This window comes from Microtus pennsylvanicus, chromosome 11 (genome assembly GCF_037038515.1).
Source record: "Microtus pennsylvanicus isolate mMicPen1 chromosome 11, mMicPen1.hap1, whole genome shotgun sequence".
In the NCBI taxonomy this organism is placed as follows: Eukaryota; Metazoa; Chordata; class Mammalia; order Rodentia; family Cricetidae; genus Microtus; species Microtus pennsylvanicus.
Window position 1 is genome coordinate 10,581,728 of NC_134589.1, and position 26,130 is coordinate 10,607,857.

Sequence of the window (26,130 nt, forward strand, 5' to 3'; positions counted from 1 at the left end):
AAGCTCCATCCAAAGCCTCTCCGGAGCCCCCACACTTATCTCACTTATCAAGAGAGCAAGAAAGTGGGGATGGGGGAGGTCTCCTAGCAACCGTTTGAAGAGTAACTCAGAGCCACCAAAATAGTATATGTGGCTAAGACTAAGCAACTAGCTGCAGCTCTGACTGGAGCCCATTTCCACACTGGGGCACGCCATTCTCCTGGGCGCCTTTCTCCTAATCCTCACGCTAAACACCTCCATTAAAATTATTTTCTCTCCAATTTTTACTGGCTAGTCCTGAAGTTCTTTTCAGCACCGCGGCCGGGACGAGGTAGGCTGTCACTGAAGTCAAGGTCCCAGAAGGATGGGGGCAACTCCCTGGGCTTCTGGAGGTGCCAGCCTGGAGCTGTTTTCACGAAGTCCTGCTACTCCCGTCAGTTTTTATGATTTCCTGCTACTCCGGTCCGGACAGGGTCCCAGGCAGGCGGGACCCTACGGCTCGAGCGCCCCCTGCTGCCTGCATCCGCTCTCGTCTCCCGTCTAAAAAGCAGCCGACGAGACCCTGGGATTTCTCCCTGGGCAAAGGCAATCGACGCCTCTCCACCCCAGATAAAATCCGCAGAGCAACTGACCACGAGCCTGAGTTTCCTCATCAGACCAAACTTCCCACCCCAGGAACCTCTGCTGCCCCTGGTGGCGGCCATCATCTTACCCCTTCTCTTCACTCACAGGAGAGACGACCGACGCTCGGACACGGTCGATTTAGAACTACATTTCCCAACAGGCCTTTCTCAACATCGCGAGAGTTCCGGCGAGACCGGGGTGGGAAGACTGCGCGCAGCCGTAACCTCGCCCTTTCCGAGGTCCGCCGCCGCGTGTGTGGAAGTTATGGCTGCTTTTGTCTTTCGTTCACTCACTGAAAAGGCTAGCGCTTCGGGTGTTGGTAAGCTGTGGAAGCGGGAAAATGAGATTTTTCTCCACATGCCGTCACCATGCTTGTCTCCTCCAGAGGTGAAGTGGCCGCCATAAGCCCTTCCTCTGCATTGCTATTTAAGGTCTTAGATGGTCTAAGATTCTGTGTTTTAAAAAAAGGTTTTCCAGACTGCGAGAACTGTTGTGTGAAAGAGGGCTGAAGCCCATTTTAGGCTTCGAATTCGCGTCTCTTGGGAGTTCTTCCCAACTTGCCCAGCTCCCTGTGTCTCACGGCCAGCCATGCGCCGAGCATGCGACCCTGCGGGCCCTGGGGTTTCCATTGAGGCGGGGTGGCCTTTAATGCCTGAGCGTTGACGCGAATACGTTTGCCCACCCGTAGTGCCTTGACGAATGACTGCAGGTTGTGATTGAGGGGCCTGCAAAATAGTTTCCCCTGGCATATTTTTTTCTTTCCTTGAAGGCACGCCTTTTGCACCTGTTGCGACGCTGAGAAGCAAGGCTGCAAAAGGAGTAATGGCAGGATCCCTAAGCGTAAACGGACCCGAGTGGCCACCGATGAGAAGGTAGATGATGGACATCTGCTTCAGGCGTGCTAATATAAAGTTCAGCTGTGAGAACGCGTGTCGAGCCATGAGTCCATTTCGGTAAGTTTCTACTCAAAGTCCAGAAGAGAGGCTCTGCCAGTGTAACTCGGAACCACCGAGTGTCACCCGCCATATAACATGGGAGACAGGATGAACAGGGATGAAGGGAAGAAGAGACTTGGACCATGAGTTTGGGTTGCCTGGGATTTAGGAGTTTGTTACTGGTGGAGCCGAGGATGAATTAAAGTTATCCCTGTCTGAGATGACATGGCTTGTGAAGAGTCGTGGTTTACTGAGGCTCTACCTTTTAACACCTTACGGGTTGTCTCTGTTCCAGTGAAGTCTGTTGTCTAGTTATCCTTTCAGATTGGAGTTGGCTCCTGGAGACATTGTCGGGCGTGGCACGGAAGGACCTTCTTGACGCTATGCGTGCTAACAGCTTCTTCACACAATCACAGGGATTGCCTGGAAGGATTGGTCTGTTTGATTAAGAGGTAAAAAGTTTGCAAATACAAGGTTGTCTTCCACTCTGCTGCCACATAGTGGGGATTCTGCTCAAGATTGTGTAAGCAGCTATTGGCTTTCAGTGGACATCCAATTGATGCTGGATGACTCCTTCAAGGCACGAGACAGCCAGTATAAGGACTTTTTATTAAATATTAATTTATTATGTATACAGAGTATATATATTCTGCCTGCAGACCAGAAGAGGGCATCAAATCTCATTTCAGATGGTTGTGAGCCACCATGTGGTTGCTGGGAATTGAACTGAGGACCTTTGGAAGAGCAGGCAATGCTCTTAACTGCTGAGCCATCTCTCGAGCCCCAGTATAAGGACTTATGCACCCAACATGTCAATAGAACTGAGGTTAAGAAACCCCCTAGAAACTGCATTTTATATAGGTTTTTCTGGGCAGGGGATCAAACCTTGTGCGTACTTAAAGATACTACTTTTGTATGTGCGTGTGCCATGGCTATGTTTGTCAGTCAGGATGGAGTGTGTTCTCTCCTTTACACACTGAGCCAAAACTGCATTTTAGATGAAAGATTTTGACCTGCCAACTGATGGTGGCACAGAGCCTTGTGTCTTGTGACGTAGAAGTGGTTGTTTTTAAGCTCGGATGTATCTCAGAACATAAAACGTGTTTCCTGGGTCCACTTCTGCCAGTGGATGCAAATGGTTCTAGAGTGGAATCAGCCTTGTGGGAGGTCTGGAGCCGGCGTACAGAAACAGTTTGAACGATTCTGGTCTATTTGAGCCGAGGCCTTCTCTTACAGCAAGGTTAGAGTGCTGGCTGTTTTTAAAAGGCTCCTGGGTAGATTTCTAATTTTAGTCTTTAACAAAACTAAAAACCACATGCTTGCTGTCGTACATGTGGGTGGGGGAGGAGAAACTGTATGATGTCATTTCTTGGTAGCCTTTGTGATAGATGGTTGTCCAGTGGGTGACCTAAACCGTTGTGCCAAAGATCCTGGCTCAGCGATCAGACCCCTGCTGCTGGAAGTGACCTTTCCACCCGAAGGTCTTACCTTGTAGCCTGAGTTGGCTGTGTAGTACAGGCTGGGTTCCAACTCACACTTCTGTCTTTGCTTCCTTAATGTTAGTGATCCTGTCTTTAGGAGGACAGGAGTGGCCAGAGAGATGGTCAGTGGTTAGTTGGTTAAAGAGGACCTGGGTTCATTGCCAGCACCCACTTCGAGCAGCCAACTGCATGTAAGTCCGTTTCTAGGGAATCCCGTGCCCTCTTCTGGTCTCTACAGGCACACACATGGTACACATGTATATGTAGTCAAAACACACATAAAAATATTTTTTTTAAAAAAAAACCTTTCTAAAGCGTTCTCATGCTCAGAGGCTGGCAGTTCTGTGGGAGCTGAGTGCATGATGATGTAAGTTATCCCTGACTGAAGGTCAAGAGGCCTTTCTGTGTGGAATGTGGTTATCTGAAGCTCAGTTTCCCAGGGACAGGCAGGCTCCGGGCATGGTTTTACAGTGAGTTGCTCTAGAGTTACGGTGTGTTTGCTTATCACCAGGTGCAGGCTGAGTCATGGGAGGAGAAGGATGCAGGATGCTGTAGCCGCCACACAGGTAATCATCTGCACCTGGACTTGAGCCTGGATCAGGATGTGGGGTGGAGTATCAGTGCCTTTGACACCCTACCCTGACAAGGGAGATTTCAATGTGGTTTTCTTTCTTCTCCAGGTTGTGCAGGGTGAGACAGCTTCCTTGTGACTAATGAAGCGATTGCTTTTGTCTGGAGTCCCTCCCCCCTCTAATCTGAGATAGTCTTACTGTATAGTCCCAGCTGGCCTAGCACTGAATAGACCTGATTAACCTCAAACTCACCGAGGAACACCTGCTTCTGCCTTCCAGGTGTTCGGATTGAAGGCGTGCGCCGCCATGTTCCTTGTGATTTTATGTTCCCATTTGTTTGTGTTCCAAAAAAAGCCCATATGCCTATGATGGATGGTTAGTTATCCCTGTCTGAAAACTTCAGCTGAGGGAAAATACTCTATTCTGAGGCTCAGGGGTGTGGCGCTCTGCCTGAAGAAATTCGAGCTTTATAAGGGATCGAGTGGACGCCATAAAGAGCTTTGTGTGCCCTGCTGGGAGCTGGTGTAGTGTGCCAGCCTTCCAGAAACCTGCTGCCTGCTTGCCCTGTAATCCTCTCCATTGAGTGATGGCTCTGAGGGCACAGCCCCTGAGTTAGCAGAAGTGGGTATGCTGCCAGGGCTCGTTTTGTGCTCGTTGTGAAGTGAAAGGGTCCTTGTCACATACTTCTAGAAAATGAATGTGCTCTTTTGAAGGAGACGGGAATGTAAGACTTGTGCCAGCTTGTGACTTTAGAATGCCTAATGACTCTGTCCTTGCCTCTGCTGCAGCCCTGACATTTAGGAAAGAAGGTGCCCTGACCCTGGCAGCCTCGTACAGATTAGGTCCTGTCTGAATGTCAGATTGCTTGATGGGCACCAGGGTAACAAGAAACAAGTGGCCCTGGGGTGTGGAGCTGGGCGAACTCCACCTCAGTAATTCCTGTTTCTGTGGCCAGTTGCAGTGCCCTCAGATTGTGCTTTCCTGCAGGAACTGGGAGGTGTGCACAGGCTTTCTGTGCCTGTACGGCTGCATTTTTGTTTCATCACCTGAAGTATTTGCATTTGGGTGAGATTGACTGAGCCCTAGCTGCCCACAGCCGCTTGGCTTTGCTCCTGGGTGAATTCAAAGGTCATGTCCAAAGGGAGTGAGTTGAGTGTAAATATTCCTGATGCTTCATGGGTTTTTGACCATTACCAGAAATTTCTCCTGTCTCCTAAAACAAACTAGTTGATCATTCTGCATTGGAACTTAGGAGTGCCCGCCTGTGCGCACAGCACACACAGTGCTTGGTAAGTGGTAGTGGCAGGAGCTGCAGGCTGATGCACTTGTTCCCAGACTCTTCAGTTTCCTTCATGTTTTGTTTTCAGGTTTTTGCCCTGGAGTGTCCTGCTGTTGCTGGCCTTCAGTTTCCCAGAGTGTCATCAAAGGGCCTTGGAGTTTGATCTGCAAAAGCAGCCAGCAGAGTCAAGTGACTGCAGTCACCCTGGAAGCCTCTGGCAGCTAGCGAATATTGGAGGCACTTGGAGGGGGAGGGCGGCATTTCTCACAGTGGATTTCCTGAGAAGTTGGTGTTAAGCTTTCTAATTTGAAGCACAAATAAACTATAAAATTTAATTCACTAGCATTGTGGTTATGAGATTGAGGCTTAGAAAAAAGAGTTCTAGAATAACACTTGAACCTAACCGCAGACATCCAGATATTTTCTATTGACCTGTTAAAGTTGACTTTGTATCTAAATCATAGGTTGCCACCTGAAATTACCTAACACTTAATCCAGTGATGATGGGGTTGAAGGGATGACTAAGAGCACTGACTGTTCTAGAACACCTGGCTTCAATTCCAGTACCCACATGGGGGCTCACAACCATCTGTAACCCTAATCCCAAGGAATCCTGTACCCTTTTCTGGTCATCATGGTACCCATTCATGCAGGTACCCAAATGCCTGGGTACCAGGCATGCAAGTGGTGCACAGGCCAGCATGCATGCAAACACCCATTCACATAAATAGGTCTTTAAAGAAATCATTTGGTTCATTGATGAATGTACTGCTACTGTGTCTGCACCATGGATCAAAGGGTGCCAGGGAAATGTGGGTTGCCAAGGCAGTAGGGTTTAGGTAGTAACAGCTGTGAGATCTTGGGACTGAGGGAGTCTGAATAACTGATACAGAACTGTCTGCTTTGCAGGACTCCTGAGAGTCCGTTTACCCAACATTTTAACTCCTCTCGGGGCAGCAAGAGGCTAAACCCAGGCTGTCTCAGCTTCCCCAGTTAGGGACATCTGCCTCTGCTGGGAATGGAGTTGCACACTACCACTACCGGCCCTTCTGGGGTTCTTAAAAGTTGTTAGGTCATTGGTTTATCCTGTCAGTTTTCCCAAACTGTAGAACCAAATGTCAGTCCTCAGCCTCAGGGTGTCTGGCCGGCAATCCTTGGGACAAGCACTCCCCACCCACAACCGGACACATTTCTAGGGGCCCTGTGATATCTTGGTTGCGTGAGACTAAATGGCTCAGGAAACAGAAACTGCCTCAGTTGGTGTTTATTGAAGCTGTGATGCAAGGATGAGGGTCCGTCACTCTAGTATCCTGTTGGTGACAAGGAGTGATGGTGATACATCTCCAGTAGAACTTCGTGTGATACATCTCCAGTAGAACTTCGGTAGTGACAACTTGTGTGTAGCTGGCCAAGTGTCAGTACCTCCCGTACACTGGTGCTGGATGTGCTTGTGCCTGTGAGCTAGTCCAAGTCCTGAGCTGTACCTCACCACTCCCTCCAAGCCGACACATAGGAAGAGACAGTGGTCATCCGTCACCCTATTAACTAGCCTCAAATTACCTTCTGCCTGTGGTTCTGTCCCAAGGCAAAAATGTCGTGTTCTCAGAAAGCTTAAGATGTCCTCACAGGTTGAATGGCTTTGGAATTTGACGTGCCATTGGTTTAAGCTAGGGGTTGGTCTCTGCTTGATACTGGTTTCCAGACAGCCCTGAATGGCTTCTTTAATGTTCCTAGTTGCTCAGGATCAGGCGCTAGCTTTAAACTATCAGGGTCTTTGCTGGTGAGGATCACTGTCTCATTTTGGGGGGTGAAAATGAACTCTGCACAGCAGTCTGCCCTCCCCTGGCTAAGCCCAGAAGAGTTGGCTCAAGTCAAGACCGTGTCGTGCGTTGAACAGGCTCTGGTGATGTGGCCACGAGTCTTGTCTCAGTACCCTCTGGGGAAGTAGAGGGTCAAGGGTCAAGGGTCAAGTAGAGTCTTGTCTCAGTACCCTCTGGGGAAGCAGAGGGTCAAGGGGACTGATGCCTCTTCCAAAGGTTGAAAGGTCAAGAAAAAGTGCTTTTGAAGCAAAGAAATGGGTCCTTCGGGGTCAGCGCTGGTACAGCTGAAGGATGCCAGCGTTGTGTAGGCTCCTCCACAGGGCAGCTTCTAGGGTCAGATCATGGTTTGCATAGAATATCACTGGTTTCTTTTCTCGCTCGAAATAGTGGTCTGAGTATTGCTGGTAGTTGCTGGTGATGAATCCGTAGGCACTGACCTGGGGAAGGACAGTCACAGTGAGCACTTAGGGAGCTGCAGGGTGCAGCAGCGGAGCAACTGGAGCTAGAGATGCCTGTCCCCCCAAGCAGGTCCCCTCAGGAAGATGAGGGAGCAGATAAACAGCTCAGCTTACACACATTCTCACAAGTGAGTCTTAACCCCATCGAACACAGGCTAATTGGTAATTACAAGTGTCCCCGTTCAGTGAGTGGCAGAGACGGGTTTGGAACTTAAGTGTGACTCAGACATCGTGATCTTGAAGTTCAAGGATGGAGGCAATCTACAGTGACTGCAGTCAGGACATCTGCACTGAACTAGGTAAAATGTGCAGAGCCAGGCCCGTCTGACTGCCGTCCCTCATGCCTTTACGGGGTCACAGCCTGAACGCAGGGCCTCATGCTTGCTTCATCTGTCCGTTGCCAGCTCCAGGATATCCCCATTAAATGATTCCCCCCAGCCAGATTCTGCTTTCAGAAGAGCTGTTTGGCCCACTGCACCCTAAATACCGTGTCGAATAAAAAGAGGGAAGGCGGGCAGGAGGACCACTGAGGCAAAGCTGGCCTAGACCACACCCTCCGGATGACAGGAGGAAGCGGGCTCTCCTGCTCCTGGGGAGTCCTATCTGTGGCCGAGCCCCACTTCAGGGTGGCCAGCCTTGGGAAGGACTAGTGGGCCACAGTGAGCTGACAGTCATGCTGCGCTGCCAGGGCTCCTGGAGAGGACCACCTACCTGGTCACAGGTGTGCAAGGCTGTCAGCAGCATGAGTGCTCCCGTGGTGGGCATATACATGTCTCTGTAACGTGTGTTCATCAGCTTGGACTTCAGAAACCTGGAAGGACGTCGGAAGCGTTAAGATCCGAGAAGGGGCTAACGGGAGAGTTGAGAGTAAAGCCCTTGTCACACACAAACTTCAGATCCCAATCTGGGTCCCCAGCACCCACGTGAGGCTGGACACAGGAGCACCTATCTGCAATCCCAGCTGTCCTGCAGTGAGATGGGAGGCCGGGAAACTCAGAAGTCAGCCAGCCTGGCGAATGTCAAGAAACAGACAAGGAGAAAGCCTCCACGTGCTCCTGCCTGCATGTTCCTCGCCCTGTCCAGCCCTCCCCACAAAGATTTACAAAAACCCCCAAAACTTAAGACACTCAGGTGTTGAATGAGAATACCACAGCTACATTAGACTTTAGGTTACCCACTCAAAGAGGCTGGAGACAGTCAGAAACCGGCCCTTCTCTTCCAACAGTGAGGGTCTTAGGATGAAGTTAACACCTTAGAGGGGTGAGAGCCTCCCTTTCCTCCCATTCTACAACTATTGTCTTCCACCCTGATAGCTTCAAATTTGGAGCATATACAGATGGCCTCTTTATTTAACCTGAGACCCAAACTTCTTTCCTCCCACTCAACTGAGCCAGTAGGAACTACGGCTGAGCAGGGAGCTCACTGAGATCCTAGCTCTGGGTTCACTGGTGTGATAGTACCCACAGGTGCTGCCCTCAGACCTGGCTTCCTGTCGAGAGCTTGACCGGGCAGGTCACTCAAGCTCAGAGGGCTTCCACTGGCCTCCCACCTCCTGCTCCAACCACCTTCTGTGGAGATGGTGGCTTTTGTGCTGCTGTACAGTGGGTTTCTCAACTGTGGGACGGCTAGCACTGGGCATCGCCACTGGACCTCTGCCCTGAAGGACGGTCGGCAGATCCCTGGCTTCTACTTACTCATGTCATGTCCTCCACGACAACCCAAACTATGTCCTGACTGAACCAAATGTCCGACCTAAGGCACTGAGGGAGGGAGAGAAGTGGTGTCTGTTTCCCTTGGTTCTCTGGATCACTGGCTTTTGGCAGGCTGGGTTTGGAGCCAAAAGTGATGGCACTAGACTTTTTAGCACCCAACATCTTCTGACTTTGTGAACGTGGGACTCAACTTCCCGTTTCTTGTTTACTCCCTATATACTGTATCACCGTCTCCTACACGGTAGTAAGTAAGTCAGTAAAAGAAACCACAGACACATTTAGTGCAGCGATGGGCACATGGCACTCAGTACGGGCGCGCAGTCCAGTGTGTAGTGAATGAGGCCCCGCCGAAGGCACTATAAACATGACATGGGGTGAGAAGGAAAAAGTTGGTCCTCCCATCTCCCACCCCATCCCCATCCCCCATACCTCTCTGTCAGGTAGCGGATGAAGTCTGGATGCAGGAGCTTGAATTTACTGGCAGAGGTTTCTGGTCCAAAATAGGTGTGAGGCCTAGGTCCCACGATAGAAGTGGACAGAGCGTCCAGAACCATCGTATTGAAGGGAGAGTGAGGGGAGGGTTAACCGCCGGTGGTAGCGGTAGGGCCGGGGCTGGGAGTAGAAGCGGGAGAAGGGGGTGTAGAAGGTGGCTGGTAGCACCGAAGGTACCACGTGTGGCTTCCCCTTCAGCAGGACCTCAGTTGGTGGAGTGTAGGAGAGGGAGGATGGGGGTGTGAACAGGGCCGGAGGTGTAGGGTAGGTGCAGTTCACCTGGGGGAGGTGAGGGGGTGGGGGGAGGAGGGGGAAGTAGAGAGAGTCAGGTGGTGGTGGTGGCCGCGGCCTACTGGATTCCTGGGCCTGGCACGAAAGGGGGCAGAGAAAGCACCGACTTTGCGGAAGAGGTGCTGTAGGGGGCTGGAAATAGGGGCCCTCTTTCATGAAGCGAGGCACATAGGGGGCAATGTAGGAAGGGATGCTGCGGATGGGCCCGATGTAGGAGGCCGAGGCCGCAGGGCTGTGGGAAGGGGACCTGTTCACTGGCACCGCGGGCGTCAGGGAAGGGTTTCGAGAGAGAGCTTTCAATCCAGTCTGGGAGGGAGATTTGGAGGCTGGAGGGGTAGGGGCTTGAGTAGACCCTCGGGACACATGCTGGACGTGAGGACTAGGTGACTGGGAGGAAGCCCGGGAGGATGGCTGAGAAGGAGCTGGGGTGGGGTTATGGGAGGTTGGGCGGGAGGAAGTCCCCCGGGTGGGGGAAGGGGAAGGGGCTGAGCCTCCAGAGCTAGGGAGAGGCTGCTGGATGGTTAAATTATCAGCGTGGGCGTGGTTAGACCGGGACTGGGACGGGGATTGGGTTGGGGATGGAATAGGGGTGTGGGAGGGGGAGCTCATTGGTGTTAAGGAGGCTTAAATCCACCCGGGGACTCTGAGGCGGTTCCCCCCAAAGCCCATTCCCAGCGCATCATAGAACCCATCCTCAGTTCTCATGACCTATAGGGAGCAATTGTTATGTAATCATAGGGTGGGGGTGGGGCACCCAGCAGGGGCTGGCCTGGTTGCTATCATTTTTTTTTAAAGATGTATTTATTATATATATAGTGTTCTGGCTGCACATCTACCTGCAGGCCAGAAGAGGGCACTAGATCTCATTATAGACGGTTGTGAGCCACCATGTGGTTGCTGGAAATTGAACATAGGACCTTTGGAAGAGCAGCCAGTGCTCTTAACCACTGATCCATCTCTCCAGGCTGCTGCTGGTTTCTATCATTAAACCCATAAAGAAAGTTGCTCATTGAGAAAGTGGGTCACATGTTCCGAGAGCCACGAGAAGGGTTTGGTCACCTGGCCACCGTAGTGGCATAGGTTCTTAGGCACAAGACAATGAACCTGGTTCAAGTGAGCATATTCAAGCCAGGTCTCAGACACGGATCATCAGGAAGGTGCTGAGACGACATGGCACTCTTTGTTCCTACCTCTCTGGACCCAGCCTGGGGACCTAGTGTTCTTGGCTCCTGGGCAGAGCCCTGGGGGGGATGCCTACCTGCTCTTGGTTTCCAGAGCAGTGTGCTCAGTGGGCCAGCTGCCAACTGAGGAGAAGCCTCTTGCCCCTGCCGCCTGTCTGTCCTCCAGCAGGACAGCTGGGACAGCAGCCCAGAGCTGAGGGGCCAGGCTGTTCACCCTTAGACCACCTCTGATCCAGCAGGGAAGCCGGTAGGGCTACCTGGACCCTGGATCACCTGAAAGAATGTGAGCCCTGCCAAATCTGCCTTCAGCTTTAATGCCAACACTTCAGGTGGCCAAGCAATACCTCTCCATCCACTGGACAGAGGTCTGTGAGCCTTGTGGCCTGCCCCACCCGAGGGTCCTCAGAAGAGGGCACCTACTGTCAGCCAGAGCATAACCCTCAATGATAAGTTATGCTGAATAACTAGGGACTATTGAATATTGTAGGGAATTTTCTCTTTGCACAGCTTCTCCTAGCATAGCCGGGGCTAAAGAGTCATCAGCCAGCTTCTCTCTCCAACCATGGATCCTGCAAACAAGGAGGGATGCTCACGGTCCTCCTCACCCCACGTGACAGGCCCACACACCAGTCAGTCGCTCACCTGTCCCCTTTATCGGGTCCCTCTGGGACAGGCACACCCAGAATGGCAGATCTCAGCATCAGGTATTCACGGATGCTCGAGGGGATGAAGATGTAGCGCAGGTCCTGCCGGGGTACCAGACAAGGCCACCTTCAGCTCCAGAGAAAAACAGTCCTCTGCCTCACCTTGCTACCCGAGCTTGTGAGCATTTCCTTGCTAGGCTTTATTTCCACTCCGAAGGACCTGGATGTTTTATTGTCGGCTCACAGAACCTTTGATGTCCCTCTCCATAAGAGGTGAAGCAAGGTTGCCGTTCCCGTGAGGACTGGCTAGACTTTGTGACTATTGTGTATCATCTTCTCTCTGTTTTGTTCTTTTGGAGACAGGATCTCAAAATCCCTATGCAGTCCAGGAAGTCCTGATCCTTTTGTCTCCTGACCCTCCTGCCAGACTCTAAAAGTAGAAAATAGAGGTCTAGAGAGATGACTCAGCAGTTGAGAGCACTTGTTCTTCTTCCGGAAAACCTGGGCTCGGTTCCCAGCATCCACATGGTGGTTCATAATTGGCCACAACTCCAACTCCAGGGGACCCGACGCCCTCTTCTGGCCTCTGTGAGCACCAAGCATGTGCGTGGCCCACAGACATAGGTGCTGGCCACATACACATAAGATCCTAAAGACAGTCATGAAAGGGGCTTTGCTTCCTTGCTCTCTCTGGATTGCTCAATCTGGGGGAAGTTAGCGATCATGTCATGAGGGCTCTTGGGGGATGGATCTTCAGAAGGGCCCAGGTGACATAAACCTGCAATATGTCCATCTTGACTCCAGCCCTACTCCTACCTTCAGATGGAAGCAGTCCACAGCCTGAGAGAACCTGGGCTGGAACTGCTTGCTAAGCCACTCCCAAATTCCCGAAACACTGGCTTGATGAGATGATAAAGGATCATCATTTAAGGGTGTGTCACAGACCCTACAAAATTCCAGTGGGCACATTGTGTTCTCTCACCAACTGATAGCTTCTGCGGTGGGGACTCAGCGGTAGACAATATGCCTAGGACACCCCTGAATTTCCCCATCAGAGGCAGAAGCTTGGAGGAACACGGCCCCTCCCCTCCTAGGCCCATAGCACCCCTTACCCGAGAGCCTTGCACATGGCACCCAGAGAGCTCGAGGCAGAAAGCATGGCATTACAGCAAGTAAATGTGGCAGGAAGAGCCAGGGAGAGGGCTCCAAGGCTGGCTCGGACACTAGCTGTGACATGTCGGTCACGAGCCTCTTTGAACTTCCGCTTCCTACACAGGACTCTGATGAGAGTCCAAGAGGTCACACACATCGTTCTACTGTCGGCAGTGTGGGGAAATGGAAATATCTCCAGGGGGGCCTGGATCTGGGCAGTTCTAGCCCAATGCTTTTGGACACATTCCCAAACCTCTGCAGTTTCCCCTGCTAGAGACAAAGGTTCACTGTATAGACCTGGCTGACCTGGAGCTCACTATGGGGACACAGGACGTACCCAATAAATGTCATCTCACTGTGCAAAGATAAGGGAACTCTGGGGTGGGCATTCTAGGTTTGAACCTTGGGCCTTCTGCTGGCTTGCTGAAGGGCTCTGGTCTTCAGACTCTTCCCCAGTGAAGTGGGGTTCACAAGGCGTCCCATCTGCTTTCAGGAAATATTAGTTCTCCCCCTTCCATGCTCGAGAGGCAGCCCTGAGCCATTGGAAAGAATGGGAGAATCTCCAGCAGATTTGCCTTTATTTAGCTTTAATGTCCACCTCATAGGGCCGAGTTCTTTTTGCTTTGTTGTTTGAGACAGGGTCTCTCTCTCTCTGTAAGCCCTGGCTATCCAGGAACTCACAGAGATCTGCCTGCCTCTGTCTAGGGAATGCTGGGATTAAAGGTGTGCACCACCACACCCAGCTGGTGACCAAGACCTTAACACCATCTCTCCATCCATGGGACAGGGAGTCTGTGCGTCCCAGGACCCAGCCCACACGAGTCCCTAAGAAGACAATGCCCACTGCCAGCCACCATGGCTCACCCATTGCTGGCCTCACCTGCCCTTGTGGCACGGACGTGAAGCCCAGGCTGGAGTAGGAGATGAGGGAATTCTTCATGGTGTTCACGGTAAAGCCGTAAAAGGAGGTTTTGGTGCCCACGTCGTGCTCAAAGCCTTTGATCACCGCTCCGTTGAGTCTGGCCCCAGCAGAAGGCCATCAGCGTCTTTGTGGCTACTCCATGTTGTCTGGTTTACTTCCCTCTCCATGGCGCTGCCTCACCTGTGCCCACCCCTCTTACTGCACCACTCCTGCCCATGAGAATAGCTGGCTTGGGGGTCTAGCCTATCCTCACTTCTAGGGTCCTCAAGGGATGCTCTCTGAATGGGTAAAGCTGGCCGTTGGGACCCTTCCTCCCAGGTTCCTTCACACTGGGCCCCTGTGCTCTGTCTTTGGGGTTGGTTGATCCTTGGTCTAGACCAGTGGTTCTCAACCTTCCTAATGCTGTGACCCTTTAATACAGTTCCTCACGTTGTGGTGACCCCCAACCATAAACATTATTTTTGTTGCTACTTCATCACCGTAATTTTGCTACTGTTATGAATCGTAATGTAAATAGGTATGTGTTTTCCAATGGTGTTAGGTGACCCATGTGAAAGGGTCATTTGACCCCCACCATGTGACCATGACCCACAGATTGAGAACTGTTGGTTCTAACTGCTGAGCTGCCTTAGGCTGGCAACTGCCTTGGTTTTGGCCTCGGGGTAGATGTTCCCTCAGGACTAGCAAAACAAGAGCTTTCCACCCAACTGCCTGGCGCCTGCCCTCATTACCTGAACACATAGTCATGGGCATCGATTTTCTGACCCTGACGGGATCCGTTCAGAATGCCTCCGTTACCCACCACGGCACACCGAATACAGCTTAGTGGTTTGGAAGGACCGAACAGCTCAGCGCTCTCGGGGTTCTTGAGAAGGCGTAGGGTAGACATGATAGCTGTGGGTGAGGACAAGGCGGAATCATGAGCAGCGAATGTGGCCAGGCTTTCCCCAGATGGTCTGGCTTGAGACCTATGTTATGGAGACCCAGGAAGTAAAGAGGATGGGGGTAGAAGAGGAGACAGTGTGTGTGGAGGGGATGGAGAAAAGGATGGGGGGGTCTGGGTGGCCTGAATATCTAGTTCTCTAAGACTATATACTTATATAAGACCAAGAAGAAGAAGGAGGAGGAGGAGGAGGAAGAAGAAGAGGAAGAAGAGGAGGAGGAGGAGGACGATGAGGAGGAGGAGGAGGAAAAAGGAGGAAGGAAAGAGGAAGAAGGAGGAGGAGGAGAAGGAGAAGGAGGAGGAGAAGGAGGAGGAAGAGGAAGAGGAGGAGGAAGAAGAAGAAGAAGAAGAAGAAGAAGAAGAAGAAGAAGAAGAAGAAGAAGAATCATCCAAGACAGGGTGTCTCTATGTAGCCCTGGATATCCTGAAACTCACAGAGATCCACCTGCCTCTGCTGTTTAGGGAGTGCTGGAATTTAAGGTGTGTGCCACCACACCCAGCAGGTGACCAAGATCTTAACACGATCTATCCATCCTTTGAACACGGAATCTGTGAATCTGTGCGTCCCAAGGCCCACCCCACACAAGAGTTCCTTGGGGTGTGTCTGAGTGTGGTTGGTGGTGTGGGCAATAAGCATCCACGATGGTGCCATGAAGGCCCCTAAACCTCTGCGATCAGAATGGCATTAAACACTGGGCATTTTCCATGCCAAGGAGACCCCAAGAGAGTGAAAGCCACTAAGCAAGGGCATCTCAGCTTAGCCCTGGGTGACTGGATGAAGGAGGAGAGAGAGAAGCAGGAGTCACACAGAGAAGACCCCATGAGGCTCTCCATAGATGCTGTGAAGGCCGCTAGACCTGCTACACTGCAGGCCAACATTGGGGAGAAGGGGCCAGCTGGGACAGGAGGCAGAGGGCAGAGAGGAGGAGCAGGTAGCAGGTTACCTTCGTGGGAGAGCCCCTGCCACCCATAGGGGACTTTGTAGTGGCTCAGATTGTTCCAGAGCTCTTGAGTGAAGAGGCCGCTCCACAGGAGCACTGGGGTGGAGAGATCAAACAGGCCCCGGAAGTGGTGGTCCTTGTGAACAGCCAGGGAGAGTCGGTGCTGACAAAACTGCCTCTGTGGCTGAGAAGAGGAGAGGGCTAAGCCTGTCGGGTAGGGGCCAGGGTGTCTCCTGGGAGCCCATGACATCACTGGAGAATTCAGATGGAGGGGCTAGCTTCCTTTACCCCTCCAGAAGGGTCATCACTGGGTCTGAGATAGCCTATGATTCAGCAGCCCGGTGGGGTCAGGGAACTTTCTGGATTTAGCCTGTCCAGCCCTTCTCCAGATGTCACACATCCATGTTTCAGTGGATCTGGCTTCATACTCCTCCAACACCCGCTTGGGCAAACTTTGGGTACTTAGCAACCAGTGGGTATGACCTCTCTGCCGTAAGGCAGCCCTACCACCAGGGGGATCGCACTGGGAAATGACAGTTGCTGGGAAGCATGGAGTCCGCTCTCCTTCCCTTGGCTGCTGATTTCCAACCCGCAGCACTCATCCCCACTGAGAACCTTAACACGGAGACTGTGATGCTTTGGATATGATGTGCCATTCAGGTAGCCTTTGTCCTCAGCTGGTGGAGCCAATTGCAGAGAGGCATTTGGACTGCAAGAGTCCTGCCCTTATCAGTTAACTCATAGATGGGTTAATGATTTGATGACAGCCCGGCATGGTGGTGCACACTTTTAATCCCAGCACTCCCAATGCAGAGGCAGAGGGATCTCTGTGAGTTCATGGCCAGCCTGGTGTAAATATTAAGTTCCAAGACAGCCATGGACACATGGGAAACCTTGTCTCTAAACACTACTATTACAATGATGATGATGATGATGATGATGATAAAGTAATGTAATGGCATCATGGGAGGTGGTAGAAACTTCTGCAGTGAGGCCTCCCTGGAGGGAGGTGGTCACTGCAACATGTTTTGAGGGCTCTATCTTGTCCCAAGGTCCCCTTGTGCTTTCTCACCCTGCCTACTGGCTGCCATGATGTAAATGACTCCATTTTATCACTGCTGTCTCCCATGATGCCCTGCCTTTAGGAACAGTGGATCCGAGTGGCCAGGGCGGAGCCATGAGCCAACACAACTGCTCCTCCTTTGCAGTTTCTCCCTCGTGCATTTGTCACAGCAGAGGAGCTGAAACATCGACTTTGCTCGGAAATAAGGTATTTGTGAAGTCACCAGAAGGGGGTTTTAGGGGCTGAGGCAGCCCCCTGAGGATGAGGCCACACAGGGGGGGGTGCAATGACGGACTGGTACTGAGCTGAGCCCAAGATATCCCGGAGATGCCAGAAGACAGATGAAGGCAAGGGAGACGTTTTAGAACCCCAGGGGAAGTATGCAGCTCTGATGTGATATTGGTCTACTGGTCCTCTGGCATTCAGAACCAGAGCGTTGATTTGTTTCTTTGTTTTTTTAATGATGCATATGTGTGCTTTTATGCGTGTGAGAGCAGCCGCGACAGAAACCAGAGATATCAGAGCCCCCAAGGTTGGAGTTCTAGGAGCCTGTGAGTGAGCCGCTTGATACGGGTGCTGAAGACCAAATCTGGGGCCCCTGCAAAAGCAGCACAAGCTCTTAACCACTGAGCAATCTCTCCACTCCCAACCTCCATTGTCTGAAGTCACCTAGCCTGTGCCCTGAGTTCTGGGAGCCTCGGGAACAAGACATCAGCTCTGCAGTCAGGGCCCTTCAGGAGACTGAGGTTCTTAGCCAGCGCTGGAGCTAATCTGTAGCTTTCCCACAGTGTTGAGTCTCACACAGCCTTGGTGAGGGGGTGGGGCAAGGCTCTGTTCCTTCTGAATAAGCTTCTTTGTGAAGCCGTTGATCAAAGGACACAGCAGGAAATGGTCAGACAGTGGTTTCTGCTATCATGCAACATGTGAGCATCCCACACTGTGCAAAAATGCTGCAACCCAAACCGCAGGGCATATGGCAAATTGAGATGAGTGGAGAAACACTCAAGAACATTGCTAGTGGTGCATTAGAGCGCGCGCGCGCGCGCGCACACACACACACACACACACACACACACACACACACACACACACGCATGCAGAGGCAAGAAAGTCAGACTCGTGTTGTGTCCCATGGCCAAGGAATACACGACTTCTGCCTAAACCATTGTACTTCCCTTGGAAAGACTGGAGGTTTGCTTGCGGGTGCTGGTGTCTGAAGGGCAGTTAGTAAGGTTCGATGAAACGGCAGGAAGAGGTTGCTCGGAATCAGGAAGGGGGTTATAATGGCAGGTGTGAGTGGGTGAGCCCATGACTCAGGCAGTAAAGTCGACGGGTGTTTTTGTCCTGCATGGCTCAGTTCAGTTGGGTGCACTTTCTGCATTTATCTAGTGCCCTCACCCACAGATGGACACACCCGCATCTCCAATATTTCCTAAAGACAAACCAGACACATTCCAGCTCAGATGAAGTCACTTTTGTTTAAAGCCACAAATAAATCCCTCTTCTGGTCCAAAGTGTGGGAATTCAACCGGCCTTGCCGCTTCCCAGGGCCACACTTCCATCAAAAGCTCCTCCAATAAAAGATACTTTGTGCACCCGTAGGTCTGTCTGCCTTTTTTTCTTTGGTCTCTGGGTACCTCGAACATGACGGTGGGATTGTCCCCATTACAGAGTAGCTTGCTTCCTATATTCAAAAGTCACCGCAATGCTTATTTTAAACTACCTGGGACTGTGCCAATCAGCACAGAGCAGAATACCCACTGGAAACTTAAGATGACCTGGCCCACGCACTCCAGATACCCGCAGCCTCTTCAGCTGCTAACACGGGCTCATGTCCTGTTTCACAACAGGTTCCCTCATCGCTTGACCAGACCAGACCACTGTGCTGTCTCCGAATGCCTGGCCTATCACTAAACTCTTCACCGCATGGACGCCTTTTCTCCCGGAGCCCCCCAAACCTCAGTTAACATGTCGGAGTCCAGACTCTTGGGTATTGTAAACAATGCTTAAGCCTGTATTAACCATAAAAGAAACAGACATCTCCCAGTTCATCCAATAAGAGGAGCTGGGGGGTGCAGGAAAGTTCTGCACACCACCCAGTGTGTGGCCAGTTCTGCGGTCAGGTCCGGGCTCCCATCCCAGTGGCACCGATTGCTGTTGGGGGCCCTGGGCAAGGCACCCGATTTCTCCGTGCCTCTGTTTGTCTCTGCCCCCACCTCAAATACACCAATTTAACTGAAACTTGAGAATGAAGTGCTGTGCCAGCTACTACTTAGGGTTATCAACTAGAGTCCTTAAGATCTAAGACACCTGAGGCAAACATGGGGCATTTTCCCAGAGTTTAGCATTACTCCTCCGTGAGCAAGTGAACTGTGACTTATCATAAGGAGATATCTGGAGAAATAGAGTACAGAATCCATTCAACACAAAGATACAATTTTAATGGGCTGGAGAGATGGCTGGGTGGTTAAGAACGTGCATTGCTCAGTCAGAGGACCAGGGTTCAATTCCCTGCATCCACAATGGGTGGTTCACGACTGCCCATAATCCCAGTTATAGGGGATGCTATGCATTTTGGATACCTGCACACAAGTGGTTCATATACATATACACAAGCAAACATCTACTACTAATAAATAACTACTAAAATAAAATTATTATTATTATTTTTTTAAAAGACAGTTTGAAGGGGCTGGAGAGAAGACTCAGTGGTGAAGAGAACATACTACTCTTGGAGAGGATCTGAGTTCAGTTCCCAGCACCCACAACCGGCTGTAGCTCCAAGTCTGGGGGTTCTACTGCCTGTATCCCCTGTGACACCTGCACTCACCCGCATACATAAACAATACATTCAGACACATAGTTAAAGGACACAATTTTAAGACTTCCAAGAATGTTCTAGCTGGCTACACTGCAGAACTTATCTATCCACCACTTTCTGTTGGGATTCAGGAAACAATGTATCCCAGATCTAAGATGCCTCAGAAGGATGGATGTCTATCCCTGTGCTGGTAGACATCCAAACAGATTAGACCCAGAAGCTTCAAGAATGTTGTTTGTTTTCTTCTCTCCTCCTCCCCTCTGAGCTAGAAGATGCTCAAACTGCCCCCAGAGTGGTGGACCACTGTACCTTTCTGTTTTCGGCATTCGGTGCCTTGGGTTCAAATGCTCGAGGTGATGTGATGCTCCTGGGGGGAAAAGGCAGAAGTAAAGTGGGGGTCCAAGCAGCACCTTAAGCTTCTAGACTGATTTCCTCAGCTCTGAGGCTGACAAAGTGCCCGGATCCCCAGGGTGTCTACTCCTTGGCTCTATCCTCCACACGTATTCTGGCCACAGCTCCCTGTTTAGGTGCACAAACTACTGTCACTCAACTGCGTCCCGCCCAGCTGCACAAAGGAAGAAACCGAGTCTCTGCAAGGGGCAGAAAAGTGGAGTTTATATAGGAATAGGGGTAGTTAAAATATGAAGCTAGAAAACAGGAAAGACGGGCAGTCCCTGGATTTGTGACCATCTGAGAGGTCTCCTGCCAGAGTCCCAGGGGTAAATGTTGCAATATAAGCCCTAATCCCAGGATTTATTTATTTGTTTGTTTGTTTACTTATTTAGGTTTTTTTTGAGACAGGGTCTCTCTGTGTAACATCTCTAGCTGTCTGGGAACTTGCTTTATAGACTAGGCTGGCCTTGAACTCACAGAGATTCACCTGCCTCTGTCTCCCAGGTACTGGGCTTAAAAGCATGTACCACCACCGCCTGGTTAATCCCAGGATTTAGGAGATTGAGGCAGAAGGATCAAGAGTTCAAAGCTACCCTCTACGACTTAGATTTTTTTGTTTGTTTGTTTGTTTTTGAGACAGGGTTTCTCTGTGGCTTTTGGAGCCTGTCCTGGAACTAACTCTGTAGACCAGGCTGGTCTCGAACTCACAGAGATCCGCCTGCCTCTGCCTCCCGAGTGCTGGGATTAAAGGCGTGCGCCACCATCGCCAAGCTACGACTTAGATTTGAAGCCAGTCTCAGGCTGGTGACAAAGTCTCCTGACACAGAATATAACAGCAATGACGACAACAAAAGCCTGAGGGGCAGTTGTTAGGGATGGGATGATGAGGGGAGGGGTCTCCTCCAGCCGATGTTGCCCACAGCTCTGCAGCTGCATCCCGGTGAACGGTGCGTGTGCTGTGGCTTGAAAGCCTGACTCTTAAGGTTGCATGCAGCTCTGTCTCTGGTCAGCTGCCCACTGAATCTCCCAAAACCTTGGTCTCCTCCTCTGTTCACCAGTACTTGGCTCACCTGAATGTTGGAAGGGGCCCAAGAGAACAGCTATATTGTCCCAAATGGAAGGTCTTCTAAATGCCAGCCATTGTTCCTAAGGGAGAAAGGCGAGGGTTCTTGTACCTTTCCGGGAGGCCTGTGTCTTCTAAAGGGAGGCAAGAGGGTGCTCATGTTTCCTGGGCACTACGAGGCCCTGGGCAGAGGGGAAAGAATGGAAGAAGCACCTGGTGGCCAGGTGCTCCCTCCTTTATTACCCATACCCCTGAAGCATGAGTGAAGAGGGGGTGTGGAGGGCTGGGGGCCAGGAGTTTTGCCTGGGAAACACAGGTCTCCTGTAGATGCTGAGCCCGCTAAGCCAGTGCAGAGTTTGTAATCGGTGCTACCCTTTGGTTTCCCAGGTTCCTAGTAAGATCCTGAAGGAACTCAAATGGAGATGATCCTACCCCCCTTCCTTCCTCCACTAGCCAGATGTCCACCCCCTATAATCCTATGACTCCTCCCTCCCTCCTCTAAGAAGCTGAGACCTGGTGCTGCTCAGCCTAGGCAGCCTGGAAGGAGACTGGTAAACACCCACGCCCTGCTGGCCTGCCGGTCCTGAGATTCTGATTGAGTTCAAGCTCACCTCTCCCCACACCTTCCCCCACTCTCTGGTAACTCTATCCGGCAGCAGCCCTGTGAACCCAAGGAAGAACCGCCAAACTCTCAGGGCAGGACGAAAGTGGCTGAGATGGGGTGAGGCTAGTGGGGACCCTCCTGAACCCCACCCCTCTCTCCAGGTCTAATGGTACTTCCAAGCTGCCCTGGGGTTGGTGACTTCAAAGGCCCTTTCTTAGGAATCCTCATTCTTCCTGCTCCCGAGGGCTCCTCCTTAAAGGGAGGTAGGCACCCACACCCCTGGGAATACTTGACAGCCGGAGAAATAACGACAAAAGTGTGCATTTTTCTAAAACTAACCGTGTTCATCAGGTGTGGTGGCTGGCACCTGCTATAATTCTAGCACCCTTGAGGCAGAGGCAGGAGGAGCAGGAGTTCAAGGCCATCCTCAGCTACTGAAAGGAGTTTGAGGTCAGTTTGAGTTTTATCAGATACTGTCTCAAAACAAAGAAACAAAGTAATGGAAATAGAGTCAACTTTAACAGCATGTGTAAATGTGTGCATGTGTTCAGTGTGTGGTATTTGTGCATTCATCTGTGTGAGGGCCCACGGAGGGGCACATGTGGAGGCTAGAGGGAACTTTGTAGAACCCAGGGCTGGAAGAACCTAAAGACTGGGGGGTGGGAGGGTGCTGTGTATTGCTGTCTTCTGGGCACGACAGGCTGCTGCCATCATGAACTCAAAGCAGCTGCCTGCCCTGGTCTTGCACAAGGCTGGGCCTGTCAACAGTCCCCTGTGGGTAGGGGAGGGGCGCTTGGAACCCTGCTCTCTCTTGGGAAAGGATTATTGATATGGATGGATGCTGGAGACAGGGGAATTATTGTCTTCAGTTCTGTACCCACTGGTGAGCCCACCAGACTCTAATGGACCGGTCCACAGCCATGTTCACCCTTGGTTAAACTCAGAAGTTCATAAAACAAAGCAAAAAACAAAAAGAGCTTGCTTGTGGGGGAAGTAAGGAATGCAGGTGGGAGTGTGGGGGAGGGGACAAGAGAGGGTAAAGCGGGAGAGCCATTAGTATATATATATATATACTTTTCACCTTCCTTCCTTCCTTCCTTTCTTTCTTTTTTCTTTCCCTGAGACAGGTTTTTCTATGTAGGCCTGGCTATCCTGGAATTCACTCTGTAGCCCTGGTTGGCTTGGAACTTAGAGATCCGCCTGCCTTTGCCTCCTGAATGCTGGGATTAAAGGTGTATGCTATGACCACCACCAGAGCGACATGTAGGATTTTCAAAGAACAAATTTAATTTTAAAATATTGAATATAGGGCTGGAGAGATGGCTCAGTGGTTAAGAGCATTGCATGCTCTTCCAAAGGACCCGAGTTCGATTCCCAGCAACCACATGGTGGCTCACAACCATCTGTAATGAAGTCTGGTGTCCTTCTGGCCTACAGACATATATGCAAACAGAATAGTGTGTCCATAATAAATAAATAAATATTTAAAAAAATATTGAATATAAAAAGTTACCTTAAAAAATAAAATAAAGTTCCCAGATGTTGGGCGTCAGTGGCGCATGCCTTTAATCTTAGCATTTAGGATGCAGAGGCAGACAGATCTTTGAGTTTGAGGCCAGCCTGGTCTACACAGCGTGTTCCAGGACAGCCAGAGCTGTTACACAGAGACCCAGACAGGAGAACCCTCTGGAACCAGAGTCTTCTGTGAGCAGATGTCCAGATCCCCGGCTAAGGTGCGATAAGAACCCTCTTGGTAGGCCCAGGAACTCTTCTATCTGGACTGTCTCTTGGTTCTCTTTCACAGGAAGGATGCTCAGCATCCTCTCAAAGTCCTGCTTCTTACAGCCAGGCTAAGTCCTGACCTTCCCCTTCCTCCCTCACAGCCAGGTTTTACTACAGCAAACACACAAAGAAAGAAAAGGATGGGTTTTGGTTCACAGAAGACTTTGTCAGGGTTTTCGTTTTTTTTTGTTTTGTTTTGTTTTTTCTTATTGTTTTTGTCTTGTTTTTAGTCCTGGGGAACGATCCCCAAGACCTCATTCGTGAGAGGCAAGAACTCTACCAACTGAACTGTATTTTGGAGGAAGAAAGATCTCTTGAAATGGAAAAAGGTTTTGCCAGAGTGAACAGGGGAGAGACCTTGAGGCCTCAACCTACACAAAGAACCACAGTCAACTAGGAAATACTGAGAGAGCAGGAGAGACAGTCTTCCAAGGCAAGAGCACACTAACTGACTATCCAGTACCAAATAGCCATCCCTGAAAACACACATACAAGTATACAAACTGCACAGGTTGTATTTAGGTGTATATATATATGTAACAGCAATTAATGAAAAAAGAGGCCAGGAATTTGAAAAAAAAAAGCAAAGGAGAATGTATATGGGAGAAAAGGGAATGGGGAAATGATGTCATTATATTATAATATCAAAAGTAAAAGAAGTAATAAAAGTATTTTTTAAAGAGGAAAAGCTTTTTTGACATGGAATCCGATGTCACTAACCCTCCGTGAGAATTCACGTTAAGGCGCCTTGCAGGATGTTGCCTAGCTTCAGTGCGGCCAGCTGAGGGGACTAGACTCAATTGTTCGCAAGCAATTTCATGTTATTTTGCAACTGAGCTGTGTCCTTTAGTCAAACACTAGATGCTAACTTTTTTTTTTTTTTTCAACAGGCCTCGCTGAGGATTGTGCAGAATCAAAAGGGCTAGGAAGAGAAAGGCTGGTTGCTGAGGTCTCTGCTTAACGCTGTGTGGGCTCTTCCTACCCCCAAACCCACATTCTAGGTATGTCTAGGTGCACCTCCCAGAAATAAAGCTAACCCCTCTCAAGGCTCCCTCAGTAAATCGGAACTGTAGCCCGCTAAAGATATTCTCAGGTTTCTGTGAAGCGGGAGGAATTGGGTGGAAGGATCAGGTGTGTCCTGAATCAGCTCGCGTTGCTCCATGCCTAGTTGGCGCTTATCAAAGTTACCACTTAAACAAATAGGCCCAGATAAAAGGGAGCCAGGTGCAGGCAGGCCCGAGCTCAGAGCCCAAAGAGAATGAACGGAACGGAAGCCTGGTGAGCAGGGGAAAGTTGGAAAACGGGACTTGGGTCTCTACCCTAAAAGTGGATTCAGGAAGAAAGTGCAACAGGGAGCTTTTGATTAGGCCTGGACGAAATTAAGCAAAGACGACAGGGTCACCAGTGAGTTCGGGGCGGGGAGAGGGCAGCTCGAAATTAAGGCGGCAAAAGACGTGTCGCCGCTGCGAGTCAGCCCAGGGTGTCCGCGGGCGACTGGAGAGCTGTGAGCGCGCCCTCTCCCCGCGCCCTGGGCTCAGCGTCCCTCAGCGCTTACCTGGCCGGGGCCCCGGGCTCCTGGGACCGCTGTCCCATCGAGGAGTACAGCGTGAGGAGGACCCCGGAGCTGGCGGCGACGATCAGCAGCATCCGGAACAGCCTGCGGCGCGGGAAGTCCATTCGAGTCCGGCCGGGGTGCGCCGCGTCTGCCACTCCTGCGCTTTGAGCTCTCGGGCGGAGTGGCCAGACCTGGAGGGACGCGCGGAGGCGGTAGCCTTGCTCTGCCCCGCCCAGCCCACCGCGGGCGGCCGCGGCTCCTCCGGGTCCTGCAGCTCCCCCTGTGTCCCAGGCCGGAGGTCGGCCACGACTTGAGAGACTGAGTGTCTCTAGAGCTGCCCCGCAAAAGGACAGAGCCGCTATTGCCAATCCGGGGCTGCCCCCGGGGACTTCGATGGCGGTCACCCCGGGAGCTGTTCTCCCGCCAGAGCCACAGCCCAGACGCACCTAGCCCAGAGTTGGGCAGGGACGTTCGCGCCGTCCAGGGCCAGCCTGTGCAGTGAAGGACAGGGAAGGTCGCCTACTGCGCTGGCTGAGCACTGTGCGTGTAGGGACCCACCTCAACTTTGTGAACTTAAGAAGAGGGTGCGTGGCTGCTGTGAAGCAACCTGTCTGGCTCCTCTCTCACTGGGACCATGAGATGGGTTAGGCCCTGGTACCTCGTGTACTCGCCTAAGAGCAAGAGGGGCTTTCACCAAAGAACGGAAGGAAACTGTTATGGTTTTGGTCCCTTTAAGAGACAAGCCACACCCATTCCCCTCCCCATCCGCTGAGGCAGGCTGATCTTCAGCTTCCGGCCTGAGCTCGTCCTCTTTTCCATCTTCCTCTCGGAGAGGCAGCTTCGCTTCTGCCTCTCTCCCCACTTCTCTGCTTCCCCCTTCTCTGTCTCTTTCTCCTCTTCTCTCTTTCTCTCTCTCTCTCTCTCTCTCTCTCTCTCTCTCTCTCTCTCTCTCTCTCTCTCTCTCTCTCTCTCCCTCTCTCTCTGTCCCCCCCTTCACCCTTCCTCCTTCCATAACCCCCTGAATAAACATCCAACCTCACCCTGCCTGTCGTGTCTATCCATGTTTCTGTCTTCTGCCCGCCCGCCATGTGTCTCCCTGCCTGGGACCAGCCATTGCTCGGGGACCAGCAGCCGTCTCTGCCTGGGGCCCACTGCCTGCTGCCACATGGCCCGCCACCACTGCTCTGAGACCAGCCGCTGTCTGCCGCCACATGGCCCACTGCCGCCGGCTCAGACCGCCGCTCTGGGACCGGCAGCCATTTCTGCTGCCTACTGCCACAGGGGATCTTGCAGCATTTTTAAAATTAAGAACAACAGAAACCCCTTAGCCTAGATTTGGGGTTGAAGATGGAGGGGTCGGGCAGGGAGCCTGCCTCGGTGGGGTGCACTGGGGCTTAGATTGTTATTTGGTGAGGACCCATTG

The 26,130-nt window shown here is 51.4% G+C and overlaps 2 protein-coding genes, 1 long non-coding RNA gene and 3 other non-coding genes across 9 annotated transcripts; 4 read left to right on the top strand and 2 right to left on the bottom strand.

Annotated features, from left to right (window-relative positions):
- Positions 1-834: 834 nt before the first annotated feature.
- On the top strand, positions 835-5,205 carry LOC142859799 (uncharacterized). 3 transcript variants are annotated; one of them, XR_012912248.1, is made up of 5 exons: positions 835-922; positions 1,373-1,556; positions 1,851-1,990; positions 3,531-3,585; positions 4,959-5,205. It is a non-coding gene; the product is annotated as an uncharacterized LOC142859799 (long non-coding RNA). The 3 variants fall into 3 exon arrangements; XR_012912247.1 differs by having other exon boundaries at positions 1,863-1,990; XR_012912249.1 differs by having other exon boundaries at positions 838-922; positions 1,373-1,475; positions 1,863-1,990.
- LOC142832038 (small nucleolar RNA R38) lies at positions 1,722-1,799 on the top strand. The gene has a single exon (XR_012907131.1). It is a non-coding gene; the product is annotated as a small nucleolar RNA R38 (small nucleolar RNA).
- LOC142832040 (small nucleolar RNA R38) lies at positions 3,371-3,451 on the top strand. The gene has a single exon (XR_012907133.1). It is a non-coding gene; the product is annotated as a small nucleolar RNA R38 (small nucleolar RNA).
- Positions 3,949-4,025, top strand: LOC142832039 (small nucleolar RNA R38). The gene has a single exon (XR_012907132.1). It is a non-coding gene; the product is annotated as a small nucleolar RNA R38 (small nucleolar RNA).
- Positions 5,206-6,116: 911 nt separating the features above from the next.
- Positions 6,117-24,929, bottom strand: St6galnac2 (ST6 N-acetylgalactosaminide alpha-2,6-sialyltransferase 2). Of its 2 annotated transcripts, XM_075990180.1 has the most exons (9): positions 24,708-24,929; positions 19,620-19,677; positions 15,430-15,610; positions 14,274-14,436; positions 13,501-13,639; positions 11,467-11,570; positions 9,290-9,373; positions 7,860-7,959; positions 6,121-7,127 (listed from the first exon to the last, which is right to left on the bottom strand). In XM_075990180.1, the coding sequence occupies exons 1-9, from the start codon at positions 24,827-24,829 to the stop codon at positions 6,960-6,962; spliced, it is 1,119 nt and encodes a 372-aa protein (XP_075846295.1). In that variant the 5' UTR covers positions 24,830-24,929; the 3' UTR covers positions 6,121-6,959. The 2 variants fall into 2 exon arrangements, with proteins under 2 accessions (XP_075846296.1, XP_075846295.1); XM_075990181.1 differs by lacking the exon at positions 9,290-9,373 and having other exon boundaries at positions 6,117-7,127.
- On the bottom strand, positions 9,372-10,327 carry LOC142859802 (testis-specific serine/proline-rich protein). Its single transcript, XM_075990182.1, has one exon. The coding sequence runs from the start codon at positions 10,250-10,252 to the stop codon at positions 9,374-9,376; it is 879 nt and encodes a 292-aa protein (XP_075846297.1). The 5' UTR covers positions 10,253-10,327; the 3' UTR covers positions 9,372-9,373.
- Positions 24,930-26,130: the final 1,201 nt, after the last annotated feature.